The following is a 20,538-nucleotide window of genomic DNA, read 5'->3' as shown; positions in this document are numbered from 1 at the left end:
TCTGCGCCATCATGTGTCGCTTATGAGTGGATTGGTGCAAAAGATCTTCCAGAAAGCATAAATTGAACATATAGTTGTGATCTAAAATGGAATGTACATGCAAAGGAGTTAGTTAAGAAGGTCTCTACTAGATTGTATTTCTCGAGGCAATTTAAGAGATCCTCCATTGCACCAAGTGAGCTTACACTGTTTTATGTCATCTGTATACGTTCTATCCTCGAATATGTTTGTCAAGTTTACAATTACGCCGTACCGGAATGCCTAAGGGACAACCTAGAGAGACTGCAAAAGCAGGCGCCAAGGATCATCTTGCACGGCATGTCATACAGGGAAGCCATAGGTCAATCTCATGCTAGTCTCCGAACGCTTTTTCAAAGGAAGAAGGCAATGCCCTTTATTAAACTGTTCAACGAGGTTACTGCAAACCCGTAGCATAGGCTTCAGACGCTCCGGCCAGTGAAAGCACTTTCAACTAATCACTCAGGAATTTGAATTTTGTTCGCCCCCTTTGTGACATCGATGGTTGTAAAGGAGTTTTTATTATTATGAGCTTAGCATATAGATCCTAAACATCTGTAGCGAAATTTTATTCCTATGAAAAATATTTTATTATTCTTGTTATTTTATGGCTTTTATGTCTGCAATGTGACTTTTAAGTCAATAATGTATCTATCTATGTATCTACAATATTTATCTATATATCGTAGATATAGATCGGAATGAATCAGTGATACACTGCTGTATGCTGGTATCGCCAGAGCCTTAAATTTGTTTGTTTGTTTGTTTTAAGGTATTTTGGTTGCTAAGGACAGCAATGAAAATACTTAAATGTGGCGCCACGATTATATTTAACCAATTATCTTAGAGATTTAGCATTGCGTTTACCTGAAATGGCAAACGAAAGGAAGCTGCGCAGTGTCACAAAAGATTAAAAATTCTCTTATTGTATCTTCGTTCTCCCTTTTTTAACAGTACTGTTGTTGGATATCAGCAGCTAACAGCAATAAGGCCAGGCGTTTGTCGTAAACGCAATGCTAAATCTCTCTATTATTTTGCATTCGGTTGCCTTAACTGCAACCATCGTCGTTTCCTGGGAAGAACGACCAGCTCATTTATATAATTTTAGTATCATGTCTAACCGTGTGATATCATGGCTGACTGAAAATAAATCGTTGATTCTCTCGGTCCGAAAGTAAAACGAAACTCATATTTCTCATAAAGGCGAAAATGGTCGCCTTTGGACAGCTACAATGCTGAACAAAAATCGTTGAGCTCCTCAAATTTCGTCCTTTTCCACCTCCCCACCCAAAACAGTGTTGTTCACAAAAAAGCAGAAATAACCAAGCTATCCTTCAACATTGTTTTGGGATTGAGAGGGTTTCACAAGAAGAAAATTCAAATAACTTGTTCGGATTTGAAAAGGAAATAAAAAGTGTCTCAACAATTTTTTCCCGGATTGTAGTCTAGAACTAAAGACTCGTGCATTTTACAAAAAGAATCTTGTAACTACTGTTAAGTATTTTTCATGGAATATCTCAACACGAAGTGGAATGGAGTTAGTAGCTACTGGGCAAACCTACTGGGCAAAACTACTGTTAAGTATTTTTCATGGAATATCTCAACACTAAGTGGAATGGAGTAAGTAGCTACTGGGCAAACCTACTAACGTGTTTCCTAATGATACCATTAACACAGTCACCAGTTATCTTTTCGGGCCCATTTTTTCAAAGGAAGGTGTCAAGTGGAAAGCTGGCTCAAGGCCCAGTCAAACGATTTTAACATCTGTTCATAGTTTATTCAGCTTTGTTGACCGCCTCATTGAAATAGTTTGACGCCGACCCCCTTAAGTACATGACCGGTCTTCTGATTCATTGAACCATGCTCTTCGCTGAACAATGTCGAAACCGTGTAACTGGACCTTAAAGTACAATTTCGGACAATCAATAGAGTTTGGTGACGATAACGTTTACACTTAGCTCTAAAACAAACTTTGAGCAACTCGGCTCAGCACGATATAGTTTCAACAGTAAAATAGATTTATCCTTTAGAAGGCTTTTTCACTTTCAGAATCGTCTCTTGTTTTGTAGTTTTGTTGGGTTTGTTTTCTTTTTTCTTTGTGTTTTCCTTTTTCTTTTTGTGTTCCGGTTTCTTGTTCTGTTCCGTTTTCGTTTTTGGAAGTGCCTTATTTGCAGTTTTCTTTTTGCAACAATAAGCTGGGCAATATGGAGGGCAGAATGGGCCTGGCTGCACAGTGCACGAAATTGGACAGTTACTTGGAATAGGTGGCGATGCCGGTGCCGGAACGAAAGATATTTCAGGAAGCTGGAGTATTAGGGATTTTGTAGGAGCTGAAGGTTGTTTGGGAATAATTGGCTGTTTGATAATAATCGGATTAGTGAAGACGGGGGCAATATTCCTCAGAGGCTGTTGAGGCACGATGGAAGGAAAGGGATTTAATATCCCGGGCGAAAAGTATCTTGCTTGAGGAAAAGGTTGTTGAGGTTGCATTAATGGGATACATGGTCTGGTTGCAGTTGGGATGCATGGAAGCTTGGCAGGATATATAGTTCTTTGCGGGACTGGGTGAGGATTCATGTAAACATTGCCTTGTACCTGTAACGGTCTTGTTAACAAAATTGGTTTGGATTGTGGTGAAGTTTTTGCGGTCGTCGTACTTACTGCTGGTTTTCCAGGGACTGGAAGACAGGGGTTCGCTAGAGAAGGGATGCAGGGATAAGATGCTGGGAATGGATATGAGGCCATTTGATACGGACGAAATGGGACACAAGGATTCATAATAGATGGAACACATGGAGGTGAGACCCGAGATACAGGAGGAGGAGGAGGTTTAGCTGGCGCTGGCTTAGGATATACTAGTACAGAGCCCTTTATAGTAACTGGTCCTTTCCCGGGAATCGGTTTGGATTGAGTCTGTGCCTTGTCATTTCCAGATGCATCCTTTATAGGGCCATAGATGGGTTTGATTAACGGAATTTTAGGGCCCATTACCAAAGGTCTTTGAATATACTGAGGCCAAATAGGAGAACGATAAGCTTGAAACGGGGATCCAAAGCCATAAATATTAGGTACGAACTGAACTGGTTGTTGTATTGGTGAGGGGAACATTGGCTGTGGGGCAAACGGAGCATAAGCTGCAACCGGAGATCGCATATACGGTTGTGCACTGGGAAACTGATATGCATTCATGCCTGGCCTTGGCATTATAGTTCGAGATCTTCCCTCGTTATGAGATGGCTTAGAAAGCTTTCTAACTCCATAGTTTGGTGGGCATGGATAGTACGGACGAGGAATGCACGTCACAGGAATAATTTGTGGTCGTGGGAAGAGGTAAGGTTGTGGCCTTGGGAAGAAAGATGTTTGAGGAAGAGGTGGCGGTGGTGGAGCTGGTCGTGGTCGTGGAAGGTGTATCACATGGAGTGGGGAGTCAACCATAGAGATAGGTTTAGCTGTGGGTGCTTTTGATGGAGGACAAGAGTTGAATGCACCAGGGATACACGGTGGCTGCATGAATCTTGGGGCAGGTGGTGCCGGTGGGAGATGTATCACGTGAAGTGGCGAGTTAACCACTGAAATTGGTTTCAGATTGGGAACCTTTGCTGGTGGACATAAATTGAATGGGCTTGGAATGCATGGACGCTGCATGAATGTAGATGGCGGTTGTAGCGGAGGGAGATGAATTACGTGAAGTGGAGAATTAACTACAGATACAGGTTTCATTGGACGCATTTGTGCTGGTGGGCACTGTCGGTATGGACTAGGCACGCAAGGTGGCTGCATCATATTCGCCAGTGGCTGCACTGGTGGAAGGCGTATTACTTGTGGTGAGGTTACCATAGATAGAGGTTTCATTGGACGCATCTGTGCTGGTGGGCATTGTCGGTATAGACTAGGCAGGCAAGGTGACTGCATCATATTCGCCGGTGGCTGAGCTTGTGGAAGGTGTATCACGTGTAGTGGTGAGTTTACCACTGATGCAGGCTTCATTGGCCGTATCTGTGTTGGTGGGCATTGTCTGTATGGACTAGGCACACAAGGTGGCTGCATCATATTCGCCAGTGGCTGCGCTGGTGGAAGATGTATTACGTGCAATGGTGAGTCTATTACAGATGTAGGCTTTGCAGCAGGAGATTTTATCGGATTCGTGCAAGGGTTGAATGGACTCGGGATACAAGGCAACGGCATTGGTCGAGAAAAAACCCTAGGAAAAAACGGTTGTTGATAAGGATACTGCGGCATGACAAGTGGAGGTCTCGGTAACGCCATTTTACGCAGTGATGTGACACGTCGCGGTTGCATCTGGAACATCGCAGAAGGACCAGCAAGTAAAGGCATGTTTAAAGATCCCGGCCCCAACGAGATTCCTTGACTTCCAGATGGACAAGGCTTGAGGAAGTGCGGTATACATTTTCTGGTCATGGTCACTGGGTATGCCATCGGCCTGATCTTTGGTGCCATGCCTTGACCTGGTGACGAACTTACTGCGGAACGTGAATAGGGTGAGGCTAGTAAGTTAGGAGCTGCTTGGGCTATTACTCCATGTCGTGTCCCCGAATATTGATTGTTATAACTGGACGGTATCTTTGAAGTACAGCAGAATGGATTGCAACTGACGAAGCAAGTCGTGAGACAACTTGAAGTGCATGATCCCATTACAGCCGGGGGAATACCTGGAAATATTAAAGTGTGATAAACAGGTTGGTTTTCTTTCTGCTCAAAGATCTGTTCACGGCACGCGTTCTATTTTACATGCCTTTTTAATGTACAGGAACAAAGTCCAAACACAGAAACATACGATTTCAAGTTCGAAGTAGAGGACTTGGCTGATATCACGAAGTAGCGGAATTCTTTTTCTTATATGTTGAATATACGTCTGTTTTTACTTGGACTTCTCTGATAGATCTTACCAGTAAATCGTAACTGCCATTTCTCTGTCAGCACTTGATTCAAGGGGATTTTGTGGAAAGTCGTGTCAAAATATATGTAGGTGAAAAATGTGACGTGGAGTTGATCCACTCCTCCTAAGACTGGTTTTCATATGATCGTAAATCACTGATCGCGAAAAAAGGTTCTGAAATCATTTGGAAACTGGCGCTATCTGACTGCAGAAGATGCGACAACCTCGTACTGTCTTCTGCGATTAAAACTGATCGTGCAATCATTGTGGAAAGCCATACTCTCTGATCTAGCGTCGAAACACGCATACTCTAATAACCCTCTCTAATTTCGTCCCTCTCTAATGTGTTGTTACAGTCGACGGTTCTGCTCTTGTCAACGATTACAACGAAACCAGGCTGTCGATTTTGACATGCAGCATTAAAGGGATATTAGAAATAAAGGAAATAAAAGGTTTACCTGGGAGAACAATTCTGACAGATTGAATAAGCGTCTTTTGGTTAACTGGTGCTGGAAGCCGTCCAAGGTTTTTCCTCAAGAAATCTTGAATCGATATTGTGGGATCCGGTGGTACTCCAGGGCCGAACTTTAAAATGAGCGATACAATGACAAACGACTTTCCCCTACAGACACAAAATGGACTTTAAGATGCTGAGGTAATTAACAACTATTCACCGAAGTGGAGGTGGCTAGTGGTGCGGCGAGGTAAATATCCACCACTAGCCACAGACACTGAGGTGAATAGTTGTTATAGTATTAGTATGTACTAAGAGAGCAAGACAATATAGCACAAAAAGATGATTTTAACTTATTTAATCCTGCAAAGATTACAGCATTTCGGGCGCAAATCCCTCGCGACGTGCTCGATGAAGAGTAGCAAAGGATATTCGGAGTTTAAGTAGCCAATCAAAGCGCGCCTTCGACGTTATCCACTGTTTTAGTATATACTAATGAATGATATAGCTAAAATATACCAGCAGATGAATTCCTATTTCCAATCACATTAGGGAGATTTAGCATCGCGTTTCCGTGAAACGGAAAACGTCAAATGGCAGGCTGTTGCTTGTCATAAAAGCATGAAAATTCTGTTATTCCAACTTTTGTCTCTCATTTTAGAAGTTGCGCGACATTTGTAGATAACAGGCAAAAAAGGAGCTAAAATCAGACCAGTTTCTTTGATTTTTGGCAAAACGCAAATTTCAGTTTCACGTTTGCCGTCTGCCGTAAACGCGAAGCTAAATCTCTCCAATATTTTCACAAAATTTGGTTGTGAAACGTTGTGTTTAACAGGACTGAATTACAAAGTGTATTCAATGAGTAACAAGGAAGGTGCGGGCTCTTAATAACATTGTTAAAACTGGCCTAAGAAATTCTGGTTTAGCGTTTGTGTTCTACCTCACTAAACGTTCTTAAAATTTATCGAATGGTTCTCGAATTGTGCTATAATGCCAGCTTTTTGCAGTCAGTGCTTCCATAGAACTGTTCTGTTAGTTACTTGTATGATTAATGTACTGTAAAAAGAAGAAGAATCTCATGACAATAATAGGTGCATTAAAAATGTCATGCGGGACTAAATTCAGCAAGCAACATTAAAATGAAGAAAAAGATATCCTAGAAAGTAACTTGGTATTGAAACGATTTGAGTCAATAAGGTCACCGAGTCCAATCCTCTTCGCGTGAAAACAGCCAGAGGCTCTCGAGTCTAGAATGCACGTAGCGTCTTAGTACCTCGTGCAAAACATGGAATCACGGTGAAAAGAGAGGAAATTAACTGCTTACGGTGGTTTTGTTGTTGTTAACCCACTTGGGGTTGACACTGTGGCTGGAGTCGATATTACAAAAGATGTTGGTTGGCTTGATGGCCGGGCCGTCCCACCAGCTACTCCAGAGCTAGGTGTCGGGAACCCGGGTTTCTTTGTAGGTGCATTTGTAGTCGCTGGATTCTTGCTTTTCCTGGAACCAAATTTTGGAACATGCCTCAATAAATCACTGATAAAATTCCCTCATGTTATAGTGCTTTAAGTTCACAGTTTAAAATTAAATTAACTTGAAGTTATCTTTTTTTTAGAAAAGTTAAACTTGATCCTAACTCAACAAGACGTAATGTGCTTTTTTTCTCCGCAGTTTTACTTTAAAAAAGCCCACAAATTTCGTGAAGTTTGCTGATAAAACCAGGCGTTCCACGGCCGAACTTGTGAGATCAATTTTGAGAACAAACCGTCAAAATATGCTCATATTAAGTGTGAAGAGATTTTAAAACGAAAAACACTTTAGGTCAGATACACTTAAAGCCAGTACGGAATTGCCATCATTTAGAATCTCCAATAGAAGTTAAGTGAAAAGAAAACCTCTCCAGTGAGATGAGCGACATATAGTCTCTCGATTGCAAACGTTTTATAAATAAATTTTTAGTATTTTACCTGAAGTCTTCAACATATCCTGACACAAATGTTTTGTAGTTTTTATAAATATCTAGAAGCTGTACAAAATGAAAAAAAATAGTTATTAAAGAGTAAGTAAAACCCGTGTGTAAGAAGCTAGATTTTTCGAACTCAGACTGTTGTCGACCACAAAATCAACTGAAAGCAAATGGTGTGGCCCTCTCACAGCGATATCATCATTGCTTATCATGAAAACATGCTTTATAACACTCATCCTGCATAACTTGTCTTAACTTCCAAACCCAATATAACAGTAAATTATAGAATAATGATAAATCTAGAGCTCTTAGACAAGGTAAAAGATGATGACCGCCTACTTAGTACAGTGAGTTTGATTATCGTAGTTCAACGTTTTGACCATGCATAATAGTAAACTCTTCAAGAACCGGTTTTTCTTTTTCAGGCTTAAACTATTCTTCCTTTGTAGGTTAACAGGGTTCTTGGGTTTTTCCATGGCTTCACTAGGTTTTTTTATACGGGTTTTATGGTGATGACATCATGTCTTTGATGTCTATTTATACCATGCCATAGGTAATTTATTAAACCGTATTTGGTCAAGAGAACGCGCAAAATATGAGACGGTAATACACTGTAGTGTCCAGGTTTGACCGATTTAGAACAGAGCAAATACGGACCGAACGGGAGTTTTTCAATGAAAGAATTGTTTTCAAAACGATGCAAAGCCTGAGAATTTAGCTTGTCATACAAGTGACTCGTGGGTATACCAGTCGAAAGCGTTGCATAACTAGTATATATCCGACCAACTGATTCGCATAGTTACCTCGCTATCGTTAAGAACGCTACATATTCATTTTCAGTCGGTCTTGAAATGGAATCTGGATGCACCCTTGCTTTATTTTTTAGGTATAAAATTCTCAAATTGTTAAATCCTTGGTTTGGGGCCAGTCCCGGCCTTTACACAAAACCAATTCGGTTTTTTTTCTCTGTCAATTTCTGCACGCTGTCATTAACAGGAATGACTAACTGAGTTATAAACATATTTTCCCTTGTTGTGAAATAACTATCCGGCTCTCTTTGCTTTTCCCAAATATATCCTCTGGAACTTGACCTGTACTTTTAGGAAAGTTCTCTCGTTTGTTTTAGTCAATCAACATAAGCGCTGGTTACTCGAGTGAATGTAAAAGGAGTTTGAACCATAAGTGGCCTGTGTTGCCCTTAAGCAAGCAGACTGGAAAGAACCACTTGTAGATATAATTACAAAGGCAGCACGTTCTCTTCAGTTATCCTGAGTATTAGGTATGGACAGTATCAGGTCGAGACGCGAGCTACTACGGTGTAGTCCTATGCTTAACCAACTTAGTCAACTGGTCTTTGAGTAAATTAGAATATATCTAGGTATTCATACCAGTGTTTCTATCTTACGCTTGAGTTCCATGTACGAGAGCGACGATTTCTCACTGTAGTCGTCCGTCCACGGCGAGGAAGGCAGTTCGAACTTTGTGCGATATGTAATCAGACCTAGACGAATACATTTGAGACTGATATTAAGACAGTATAAGCAGTCATCATCATCATATAATTTATGGTATTTCATAGCACAAATAGCTTGTTACAAAATTGTAGTGGATGACTTTGTCAGACTGTTATGTAGCTCAAACGGCTTTCATGCAGTTCACAACCTTATATTTGAAAACACAAGGAGGATCACAAGTTCTCGAAACTACGTCATGCACGTATACTTCAAGAAAGGCGCTGGCAAAGAACGTAACACAAGCATAATAATGAATGAACTTTATTTAAGTGTCACGTCCTCTAGCTCTGGGGCACTAATTGGGTACTCTGCACATAGCAATTTAACTCAAATCAAATCAAACATTTTCTTTTTTAGGAGAGGGGAAAACTGTAGTACCCGAGAAAAACCTCTCGGTGTAGGGGCCCTTTTTGGGTGTCACAGTTCTTTCTGTATCTTATGAACGGAGGGATTTTTAAGCCATCAAACTTCACAATCGTTGTGCTTTTAGTTGTCCCGAAAACATGTCAAAAGAACAGCTTGTCAAAACAAGCGAATGGCAGTTTCAGAAATGGCCTTCCGGGCCCGAAAAGTATTCGGGACGTTCGAGAAACGGACCCCAGAGTGGAAAACCAACAAAATCAACCCAAATATGACACCGAGTCTGGGAATCGTACCAAGACCACATTAGCCCCGTGAGACGGGGATTACAATTTAGCATCCTTTACTGGAGAATTCTGGTTTAGTGAGACTCTACAACGGTGACCTAACCGGTCAGCTGTTGCTTACGGTTGGTCTTTTTCCTTGTGGTGCAAGCAACATTCAAGATTGCAAGGAAAGAAATACACACTTTCAAGCATACAAATAACTGAAACTTCTGCTGGTGATGTTTCAGCCGATCTATGTTTATGTTGTATGTTGTTCTCTACCGATTTTCACAGTATTGACACTGTATGTTCCATTTTTTACTCAATTCTCCAGAGTCAATTCATCCTTTATTGTCAGAGATTGACGACCCTGTTATTCAAGGAAGGTCTCTTTGTTAAAATCCAGCAATGGACTCTCACCTTCAAGAGGTTGTCTTGAAACATAGTTGTGAAGTTGATTGCAAAGGACGTCCGACATAGTTCCATAATTCGTCACCTGAACTCCAACACAGTCCTCCTTGTCTCCTGTTGGTTCATTTGCCTTCCAGGTTGAGTATTCAACACTAGTTCCATCTGACCACGTGTATGTTCCCTCTGTGATTCGATCATTTAGTCCTGTCCAGATTAGCTCTTGATATCCAGTTGGTATCAGTCGCTGAACAAAGGCTTCCTCTTGTGATTTGTGAAAAGACACCAATGTGGCGTTCACCATTGCACTCTGAAACAACGCTGCTTCCCACGTCTGCTTGTCTCTGTGATATTTGTAACACGTTCCGTCGAATTTCTGAAATCCCGGGTTGCATGTCACTGTTAACAAAATGTAAAAGTACTGTATTATAAAAGGAAACACTATCAATTTCCTCTGATTGCCAGGAATGCAGAAATGCGGGCAATTTCCGAACAGATTTATTCTCTCACTGAAACTAAGGGTGCGTTCGATTGAACCTATTCCGGAATAAGAATACATTGAGTGATGATTTAAAACGGTATGTCTGGCGTTTTGAAGCAACAAGGATAATAAATATATGTTAAAGATAGCATTTTAGCAGGTGTTTGACAATGTTAATGTAAATCTCCGTAAAAACGAAGGATTTCTAACTTCTATTCCATGTATTCCTATTCCGGAATACGGTCAATGGAACCCACCCTAAGTAAGTTGATTGGACTATGCCGTCGATAATGTGTTAGTTTTCTCTGTTGTGTGAAATGCTTGTGAACGACATTATTGAACGTATATCTGAGTTAAGACTACAATGAAAAGCGTCACGCTTGGAAACGTTAGCCTCATTTGTGATTTCTTTTCACGATAATAACTGGACAGGATTTCATCTCCTTACTTTTGCAAATTAAACTCATCGTTGTCATCCAAATATTTGTTCATAATCGCGATCCTGATCATCATCTTTTGTCATCATCGTCGTCATCATCGTCGTCATCACTATAATTATTGTTGTTATCGTCGTTATCGTCATCTTCATCATTTTCGGTATCATCATTATTATTAGTATCACCCAACTAGTGGATTAATGCAAATCCTGCATTTTAATTGGCTACGCTACTAGAGAGCTATTAGTTATAGTCCTCGAGTGGCTAAAAGCGTGACGCTTTCTTTCGTTTTATTCCCAAAAAACTATTTCTTCAATTTGCATTTGCTAACTTTATTATTACCTTTTCTGTCCGACTAGTTGGGTGATACTGAAATAATTAGACCCTTCTCCCTCGCAAGGGCCACGGCTCATGCGGCTTCGCCTCATGGGCTATTGACCCGTAGCCCTTGCGGTCTACGGGTCTAATTGTTAATTATTATTGTGTACTTACCACCTCGCATAAGGATGTATACATCTGAAAGAAAGAAGAGTATTTTCAGTTGTCTTGTTTCCTTGTTTCTGTAATGTACAGACAGGTACTGTTTGCCAGACAAAAAGTATTTCAAAATGTCAGCAAGAAAGAGGAGAAGAAACTACTGATCTTGAAATCAGTGCGCGAAACACGTATAACACGCCATATTGGAAGTGCATGGGATAGGTCTGGGCCAACTGACCAAAACGACGGGGTGAAGGGCGGGGAAGAGAGGGTGAGAAAAACTGCCTGCCCAAAAACTAGGCTTTTCTCAGTAGCTGCCCACTTTCTGTTTAGCTTCCGGCTACATGGCACGCTACAACAATTGACCAAAAAAGTAACAGGCCGTGATGAAGCTGCCAATCACTTAATTAATTAAGCTTGCGGTTGTAAACAAACTTGCTCTGGAGCGTCTACTGGCACCCAAAAAAGCGGTAAAGCATGTAAGCACACCGGCAGAAACTGCAGCAAAAGATAAGTGTGGGTTTTGCCCATTCCGATGTCTTGTTCAGTTTGGAAAGTTTGAAAAATCCGTTAGGCCAACTTCGAGCAGAGAAAAACCAGTTTTCAAGCAACCGTGGACAAACTGTCGGTTTACGTTGGATCAGATCAGCAATTAATTCCTATCGAACAGATATTTTACAACTCAATCCGTAAGGCTAAGGAAGCTTTTTTAAATTTCAAACAGGCACGACAATTGATCCCAACGGTCTAAATATCCGCGAAGAAACATATTAGATTTCAGTTTCTTCTGTTATTTTCGAGTTATTTTTCCGTTACTCTTTCAGTATTTGAATTCAAATTAATAGTTTTAAAACACATATATTAGTGGCAAACCTGTGTATGGTAAAATATTGTCCTTGAGTAACGGTTCTTTATTCCCCGGCATCGGGTCAAAGTACACCACAACATAGAACTTCGAAGAAGATGACTTGGCAAGTCCAACACCAGCAAAGTTACTAGAGAGCCAAATCATATGGATGAAAGGCAATGCTAGGATCTTTGACTTTCTCTTTGCCCAATCATAATACTTCACTGAGGAGTACCACGTGACTACAGCTATTTGTGCCAATCCGGTCAGAGAACCCACTCTGGTAAAGACATTCGTTCCATAACTTGTGCTTGGGTCTATGGACGCAGTGCCTCGCGCGACCAGTGACTGTGCCCAGTTTTGAGCGACCATAGAAATGCGCATGGAAAGGATAACTGGCCCTGCACCGTGAATTCTTCGAAATCTGTTGATGTATTCTAGAATCTCTATTCTGAATCCAGCTATAAGCAAAAACAATTGGGATCAATCTTGTTAATGCCCTTACTTAATGAGTACGATATGACACTACACTCCCTGAACCTCATTTGAAGACATGTTAGCAGCAATCTTAAGGAATAGCTGAAACTGTAGCCCACGTAATTTCATAGGAAATCACGAAATGACCAAGGTCGTAATCTCGAAAATAGATCTCCTGTGTAGATATCTAGATTCTTTCTGTTCAGATGATTTTTTTTTTGCAGAAACGAAATGAAATTTATGTTATCCGGCGGAGAAGTTAGTTAACTTCTGAGGCAAGTTGAAAAAATTCCATAAAGAGCGAGTTTGAACTGAAATTGCCAGGAATGAAATTAAAATTGTAATCTATGCGAGTTAAAACTCGACTATATATTCAGGTAATATTAAGGAAATAATGATCCAGATTAGGCAACGGAAAGAAGAAGAAGAAGAAGAAGAAGAAGCAAGGAGCAGTTACTGAAAAGAAGTGCGCATACCTAGACTGCCTCCCGGTATGACAGCTCCCGATGACCTTGATGGGGTGGTCAATTGACTTGGTGTTGAACTAAATATTCGGCCAGGTGAACCTGAAAAAGATACGGTTACCAGCGACTTCTGTAGCATTTAATCTGTTACACATTCACTTTGGCCAAACGGTAAACTACACATTTGAACTCATTGCTAGGGCATACTACTTCCTTTGCTATTGACGATACTCTAAAAGTCTTTTTTCTACTTAAAAATTTTGAAAAATTCCTATCGGCCACTGTTTTAGTGTCTCACTATTGAGATTTAGCAAGGGCACTTGCCTTCGAACGATGTTTCTCGTTTCACGGACTTGTGATGGGGGTTGAGTTCGTTAGTTTTCACCCCGAATTTTTTTTTTCTTCTTTAAGGCCAATATTTGATTTTAGTGCTGTGATACTTTTTACCTGCTTATTTAGAGACATGAAATGACATGATCCCGAGCAACATATGTTAAGCGCAAAAATGGTAAAGGTCCTTTTTCACTTTCGAAATACCTGTAGATCCTCGCGTGGTTGGTCGACCTGTCGGTCTTGCAGTCGGCTGAGTAGGTTTGACTGTAAGATAAGTGCAAAATTGAACAGTTAGGGAAATATCCAGGAAACATCTTCGCCTTCCTCTTAGGTATCGTCATCAGGCTTGTGCGCATGTGCAGACTTCATTTGATCACCACACGTGCACGTTCTATGGTCGTCGTGCGCATCAACTGGTCTACCATACTTCCAAAAAATATATATAGTACAATATAAAATAAATCAAAATGGCCGCCATATCTGCAAAAAGATCTGTTATTGCTTGACAAAATGCGGCCACTGTTGTGACGTAATAGGTTACTATGGCAACATGAAAGCTTTTCAAAAACACCCTACATTTCGTCTTTTCTTGCTTATATATTAAAAATGACTTTGCTGACCCCATTTTTACTGTAGAATAGTAATTATTAATCTGAGATAGAACTATAAGCAAGGTCTTAAAAAATCGTGGGAACTGATTTAAAGCTACCTTCATTTTTTCGAACATTTAAGGTAGTTCTAAATCGGCTCCCAGGAATTTTTTAAAACTTTGCTAATAGTTCTATCTCAGATTGCTAATTAATAATCTACAGTAAAAAATGGGAGTCACCAAGTTCATTTTTAGGACTATTACAATAGTCACAATAGTGACCAATAGTGACCACATTTTGTTAAGCAATAATATATTGTTGTTTCATATGGTAGCATAACATGGCTGTTACGTGATACAGTGTTGTAGTGACAACCCTACTAATAAGAGGGTCTCTTAAGCGTGGTGAAACTGGTTCCAGTCAGCTGAAGTAGTAAAATGAAAAACGTTTATGTTGGCAATAACGTTGGTTTCGTAGCTTAATTGGAAGAGCAGCTAGTAAGGCAGAGGTCATAGGTTCAACTCTCGTTTAAATCTGAAATTTTCAACTTTTTCCTTTCGTTGCTACTTCAATAACCCTCGTAACTTTGATGATCTTTACTACAAAATAAGTTAAGAGTAGAGATTTTTTACTTTCACATCTGAGCCCACTATATCCGGTTTTACAGCGACAGCGGTAACCGGTACGTGCTTGAGTGTCGAAAATACAGCTTCCGCCATTTAGACATGGACTGGAAAGGCAGGGATCTTTCTCTGAAAACAACGGATAGTAGATGATTAAAGCCAAGCGCATTCAACACGTTGTGTGGGAGGTTCCATAATTTGGCGCAATGGCAGCAGTTGATGCAGAGTGTTTCTACATGACAAGCAATTGTTCAACTCTTTGAACTCTTTCCATCCTTTGGGATTCGTTACACTGTTGTTGTTGTTGTTGTTGTTGTTGTTGTTGTTGTTGTTTGAGAGCTTAAGCACTAGACGTGCCGAAATCGGAGCTGAACATTTCGCGTGACGGGACGTAATTTTCTCCCAGATGTTTAAACTAGTCGTCTTTAACAGAGAAAACATGCTTACATTCGCCGAAGGCGAGGTGAATATCGTTTTTATTCACCGATATTCACCAAGCTTAAGTATAATTAAATAGGTGATTATTTGACAATAATAACATAGGTGATTATTTGAAAAGTATCGATTTTCTTTAAAACAATTAATTTCTTCGTCTGTCACCTCGACATTTTGAAAAACCGCTCAAGTGCAACCAATCAGCACAGAGAATTTTCTATAATCACCAATGTAATAATATGTACTTATTGACTGAGTGGGAGGGCCGGACGGGAAAATATTTGGCCCGAGGTAATGGCGTACAGACCAAGCGCAGTGAGGTCCGTGCGACATGACCGAGGGCCAAATATTTTCCTGTCCGGTCCGACCTAAACTCAGTCAATAAGCATTTTATCATATGGGCTCTTTACACTATTTAAGAGCACTCAAAAGATGAAGTTGGGACAAAATTAAAAGCAAAAATATGCACAAAAAATTTATCTAATATGTTGTTTGCATTTGCTTTTCTAGCTGTAAATTACTTGGATGTTTAAAAGCGACGAAATCCCCTAAAATTGCATCGCTCGGAGCAGTACGTGTTCCTAGTAGGGCCGTACAACTTTTTCCGGCCCTCCTCGCGCTAATGCGTACGGCCCTCATACGGGCGCGCGGAGCAGTACGGGCCTTGTGATAATACTAAAAATGTGATAGTTTCAAGACAAGTTAAAAAGGAAAACAGTCACTTTCGGTTGCCAGTCATGGCTCAAGAAGGCCTCGTGCTTAGACTTACTATTTCTTCTGTTTGATTGTAACAAAGGCTTTAAAAAGCCGCGAGGTATGTACGTATGCCAGAGTACTCAATGTAGAAGGTGTGTACTTACGATCTCTTGCAGCACATTTGTTTTTTATGAGGGGAATGTCACTGGCATCTAAAGCCGTGCCATATATTTGGAGACATGTGACGCGGCCTTTGAAGTATTCGTTTTTGCCTGTCATTGCCCCCATTCGAATTGGATAATTAGTGGCCAGATAAATGCGCCCTATCCTTGTTTGAGACACCTGAAACCATGCATAATCAAGAAAGACACATTAGTATAGGCAATCACATTCAGTCAGGACTGAATAGTAACTTTGCAGAGACCTACAAATTGCACGAGTGTAATGTTTAGCCTTTAAAAAAATTTACAAGTGTAGTTAATAATAGTGAAATTTAGAAATGGAAAATTTACAGAGCAGAAGCAACGTACTCGTATCACGCAATAACGCAAAATTTCGCCATGCATGGCTCGCATTTGATTGGCTATCTGTGACGTTCTTTGGTGATTGACCGAAATGCTTGGTTTGTTATACCGCCTTTTGCACTGAATTACCTGTTTTCTGCTCTGTGTTACAAAAAACTGCATTCTGTTTGTCAATCAGATGGGGAATTTTTCATCGTGATGTATGTTATTGCGTCACGAAGAAATCAGACACTGAATTTGTGTAGCAGGATAATATCTGTTGCCGGCAAAATTCGTTCTCAGGTTGAATCCGTTTTGACCTAGGTTAAATTGGTGATCCTCATTTTACCTAGGTTCAACACGCACTCAGATAAATCTAGATCTACATAATTAATTTGCAAAATCCTATAAGGACATCTAGCAATCTTTTGCAGCCTAAATTAAGCCTAGAGGTCTAGAGAGAGATTAGGGTTAGCCGTTAGGATTAGTTTTGGTTATTATGCATGGATATCAATTCACTTATTATAAAAAAGTAATTAATGAAAAGAACTGTGTTGTGGTGAGCATGAATAGTACCGAGTACCGGTAAGTGCAAAATACAGTTATTTGTTCCCGTAAGACAGACCTTGAGGGAAGGTATAGGTGTTTTCAATACTTTTGGGAGGTTGATAGCTGCTTTAAACTACAGTAGATTGCATATTAAACCTAGGTAGAGTGATAATTACCAACTTAACCTTGGTAAAAACGGATTCAACCTGAACCCGGATTTGACCAACTACAAAGACGATTCACACCCAAGATCCAAATGTCCATTCTCCTTACTCAATGTTATATATTTTTTCCATGTCAGCAAGGGGAATTCAGTGTTATATAAAGACACTATCCCCTGATTAACGATTTCGGTATTCTCATTACCTGTGTGGTTGACATTGTATTTATAATGTAACGAGAAATTCCACATTGATCATTTCTGGGGTGAAAAGGATATTACTACGCGCTATTCGCAGAGAGGAGGTTCGGACTCCCTAGTGATATGGTCTGGTTTAAAGAGGCCTCTTTGAGTGTCATTGTATCCCACCTCTGCAGGTGTGTGCATCTCCAGTCAAAATTAAACATTTTAAAAAAAGTCGTACAATTCGACGAGAAAATGTCGACCATTAGTTTCCATTACGATAATACAGTTAAAATCTTTTAAAGGTAATGCTTAAAAGGTGTGGAATATTGCAACTTCATAGCGCCTGGTATGCAAATGAGTACCACATTTGTTTTTTTGCCTCTTACCTTTCTTCCATCAATCCACAAGGCAGCCATTCCTTTGGTGTAATCGTATGTTAGGCCAATAAAGTACCACTTCTTTGGCGATAAGTTGACGTAATTCATGCTTCTTTGGTAAAGATGATTACGACGGCTGTAAATAGAACCACTTAGGAGTCGTGGTCCTTTTAACCACAGACCGACGCCTTGCCCCACTCGGCGATAGTTGACGATTGGACCCGGTTGTCCCTCGGAGTAGACCCACAGAAATATTGAAATTGACGTCCATGAGTCAAGTTTTCCGCCAAGGCCGTTTGCGAAGTCGATGAAACTATTTGATGTTCCCAGTAAATAAAACGAACCTCCTGGTCTCCCATAAGGCCCAGGTAAACTAGGAACGTTACTCAGGACGCCAGTGGGAGCCCTGCGTGCACTGATGTCTTTTCCTTGATTTTGTTTGTTCAGAGGATAAATGGCAAATGCCACAGGGAGAGCTGTTGAAAGAATCAAAATTTAAATATAACTGAACGACGTTTAGCTAAAAGGATTCGTACTAGCCACTTAAAAACGACACGGATACATTTTTAGTTTCCTACTCTTTTGACGCATCTCATACTTATTCCATTTCGCAGTTAAGGCTTTTTAAATGACCCATGTAACAAGAAATTTCCGTCTTGTGCCGAACATTGCACGTGACATTCCCACACATCTTAATTAAGGCGTTTTCCTGGCATTGAAGTCTATACTAAAAACTGAAGACATCTGAAATCATCCAAGGGAAATCAATAAGGGGCACACTAGTATGAGTCGAGTACTTTGGTGGTGGAGGTGTATAAGGCGTGAGCACTATTAAACGAGTTGATAAGCATTATTAACTTTTCAACCTCGGTTAATGCATTTCTCGTGCTCTGATTGGTTCACTCAATCTCGGTTATCAGCTCATATACCTAAGTTTGACCTTATATGGCAATTGATTGCGCTAAGCGTTGCAAAGCTAATTAATTTTTTTTTCGCCAGAAAGCGAAATTTCACTCTGAATAAATCAAAAACAAAACCCCATTTTTTGTGGAAACTTTGGATCGATTCCGACGTTTAGAAGTACGTGAAAAGGCAAGAAATGTTTTTTTGTGATGAATCTGCGTCTGTCTGACCACAAGGTCGCATCTTCATCAAGTTTTTTTCGATTTCTCTTTGGCTGCCATTTCCAAACATTTGGAGTTCAAGGAATTTAATAAAACAATTATTCCATTCGCCCTTGTTGGATAGGAGACTGGTTATAGCCAACTCGGCGCTACGCACCTCGTTGGCTATTTACCGTCTCATATCCAACGCGCGCTCATGGAATAATTGTTAAGTACTTGTTGCAAGTTCGCTTCTTTAGTTTTGTTAGTACTAGTGTTTCCAATAGTTTTGTTATATTTTTGGTAGGTCTTTCTCTAGATCTATAGTGTTACATTGGTATAATTTTCTTGTCCCGCGGGGTTTTGTTTGTTTTAGTTAAATTTATCCTGTCCTTTACTTCTATGTAAATTTGTGTGTGACGGTGTACGTTTCCGAGCTATGTAGTTTCAATGTATGTTCTCAAGTGTTCTAGAACCTACTTATGTGAGTCTTAAGGCATTCGAGTACGTTTTCCTGTAAGCTCTCCGTTTAATTAACCCGGCAAACCAGTTTCAAACACTGAAGGACTGCATGTTGTGTTCTAGAGCTCTTTACAGCCCGTGGGTATAGGTGGGTTTCAAAATCGTAAAACATCATGGGATATTGTTTAGTCTCACCCTTAGCAATGCCGCGATTTTACTAATAGGCTTCCCTCTGAGGTCTTCGGCTTTCCCCTCTCACTAAAACCCAGTGTTTAATTTGATTAGAGTAAAAGTGAAGCGGTCATATTTAACGTCGATAACTCGTTAAGCACGCGCGTTTTTGAGACGCGGACGGCAACCGGAAGTGAGCTGTTTTCCCTTTCAACTTGTCTTCACTCAACCACATTTATAGTGCTAAGTATCGTTTCTCCATTAGAGATGATTAGTATAAAAATCCAGGAGACACCACTGTCCTGGCACGCGAAATGTTCTGTTCCGGTTGCCGTCCGCGTCTCAAAAACGCGCGTGCTTAAGCTCCCCAGTAATTAAACTGACAAACGTGAGGTCGACGGTTGGCTCATTTTACTCCTCCCTTAAGTAGTGAATTATTGTTTGGAGAGATCATGACGAGGGTGCGTGTATCGTATGGTAACACTCACCTTCCGCACACGTCTTTGTGACTAAATCACCAATTATTTCTAAAAGATCCAAGAAAGTGGCGGATTTAAAGATATTTTCTTTCTTCTGGACGATCAATCTCAATTCACGCTCTTTGGTGTAGGGTCCTATTGCCAGGGCATACACTTGCACTCCTTTCCTTCGCAGAGGCAGTACTTCCTTGTCTAGCGGCGTGGAAACATCCGCGATTTGCGTTTGATATCCATCTGTCATCAGTATCAAAATCTTGGGAACAGAACTTCTGGATCCCCCTGATGGAACGAACACTTTCTCGGCCGCAACTTTAAGTGCCAAATCTATCCGAGTCATTCCTCTAGTATATGGGAGCCGTCCCAATGCTCGATTAAACCCTGAATAATCGTAGTAGCCTGTCAGTGGTATTTCAAGAGTGGCTTTTGAGCTATATTCTATGACTGCCACGTGAGTTCCTGTTCGAGAGATTCCGTAACGTTGCACTACCGTGCGAATGAACGACAGTTCCTGGGAGTAACCCCATTGACCAACACTTCCTGATGCGTCGATTGCAAAGGCTATATCCACTGCGCGTGTGCAAGTGGCAGCTGAAATCGAAAAAAAAATGGAGTTTAACTTAGTGCGAGCAAGATCTATGACTATTCTCTTTCCAGTAACTATTTTTCATTTTCAGAGTCATCCTAAGGCGGCCCGCTTATGAGAAATTTCTCTTTGAGTTTTTACTTAAAATTACATTAAAATCATCTGAACCAGTTTCTTTTCTCTTTCGTCAACAAACAAGACAGTAAAATTCTAAGAAAAACACA

The 20,538-nt window shown here is 40.5% G+C and overlaps 1 protein-coding gene and 1 long non-coding RNA gene across 2 annotated transcripts in view; one reads left to right on the top strand and one right to left on the bottom strand.

Moving 5' to 3' along the window:
- The window catches only part of LOC138006107 (uncharacterized), a 45,553-nt gene that overhangs the window by 24,457 nt on the left and 558 nt on the right, over window positions 1-20,538 (top strand). The window lies entirely within an intron of this gene.
- LOC138008826 (uncharacterized) lies at window positions 2,038-20,068 on the bottom strand. Its single transcript, XM_068856119.1, has 13 exons — window positions 19,741-20,068; window positions 17,526-17,992; window positions 15,906-16,083; window positions 14,620-14,739; window positions 13,602-13,661; window positions 13,077-13,166; window positions 12,150-12,584; window positions 11,292-11,315; window positions 9,894-10,280; window positions 8,722-8,834; window positions 7,335-7,393; window positions 5,374-5,537; window positions 2,038-4,688 (listed from the first exon to the last, which is right to left on the bottom strand). Exons 1-13 carry the CDS (start codon window positions 20,066-20,068, stop codon window positions 2,038-2,040), a joined length of 5,076 nt encoding a protein of 1,691 aa, XP_068712220.1.

This window comes from Montipora foliosa, chromosome 6 (assembly GCF_036669935.1).
Source record: "Montipora foliosa isolate CH-2021 chromosome 6, ASM3666993v2, whole genome shotgun sequence".
In the NCBI taxonomy this organism is placed as follows: domain Eukaryota; kingdom Metazoa; phylum Cnidaria; class Anthozoa; order Scleractinia; family Acroporidae; genus Montipora; species Montipora foliosa.
The sequence above is the reverse complement of the archived record's forward strand: the minus strand, read 5'-3'. Positions and strand labels throughout refer to the sequence as shown.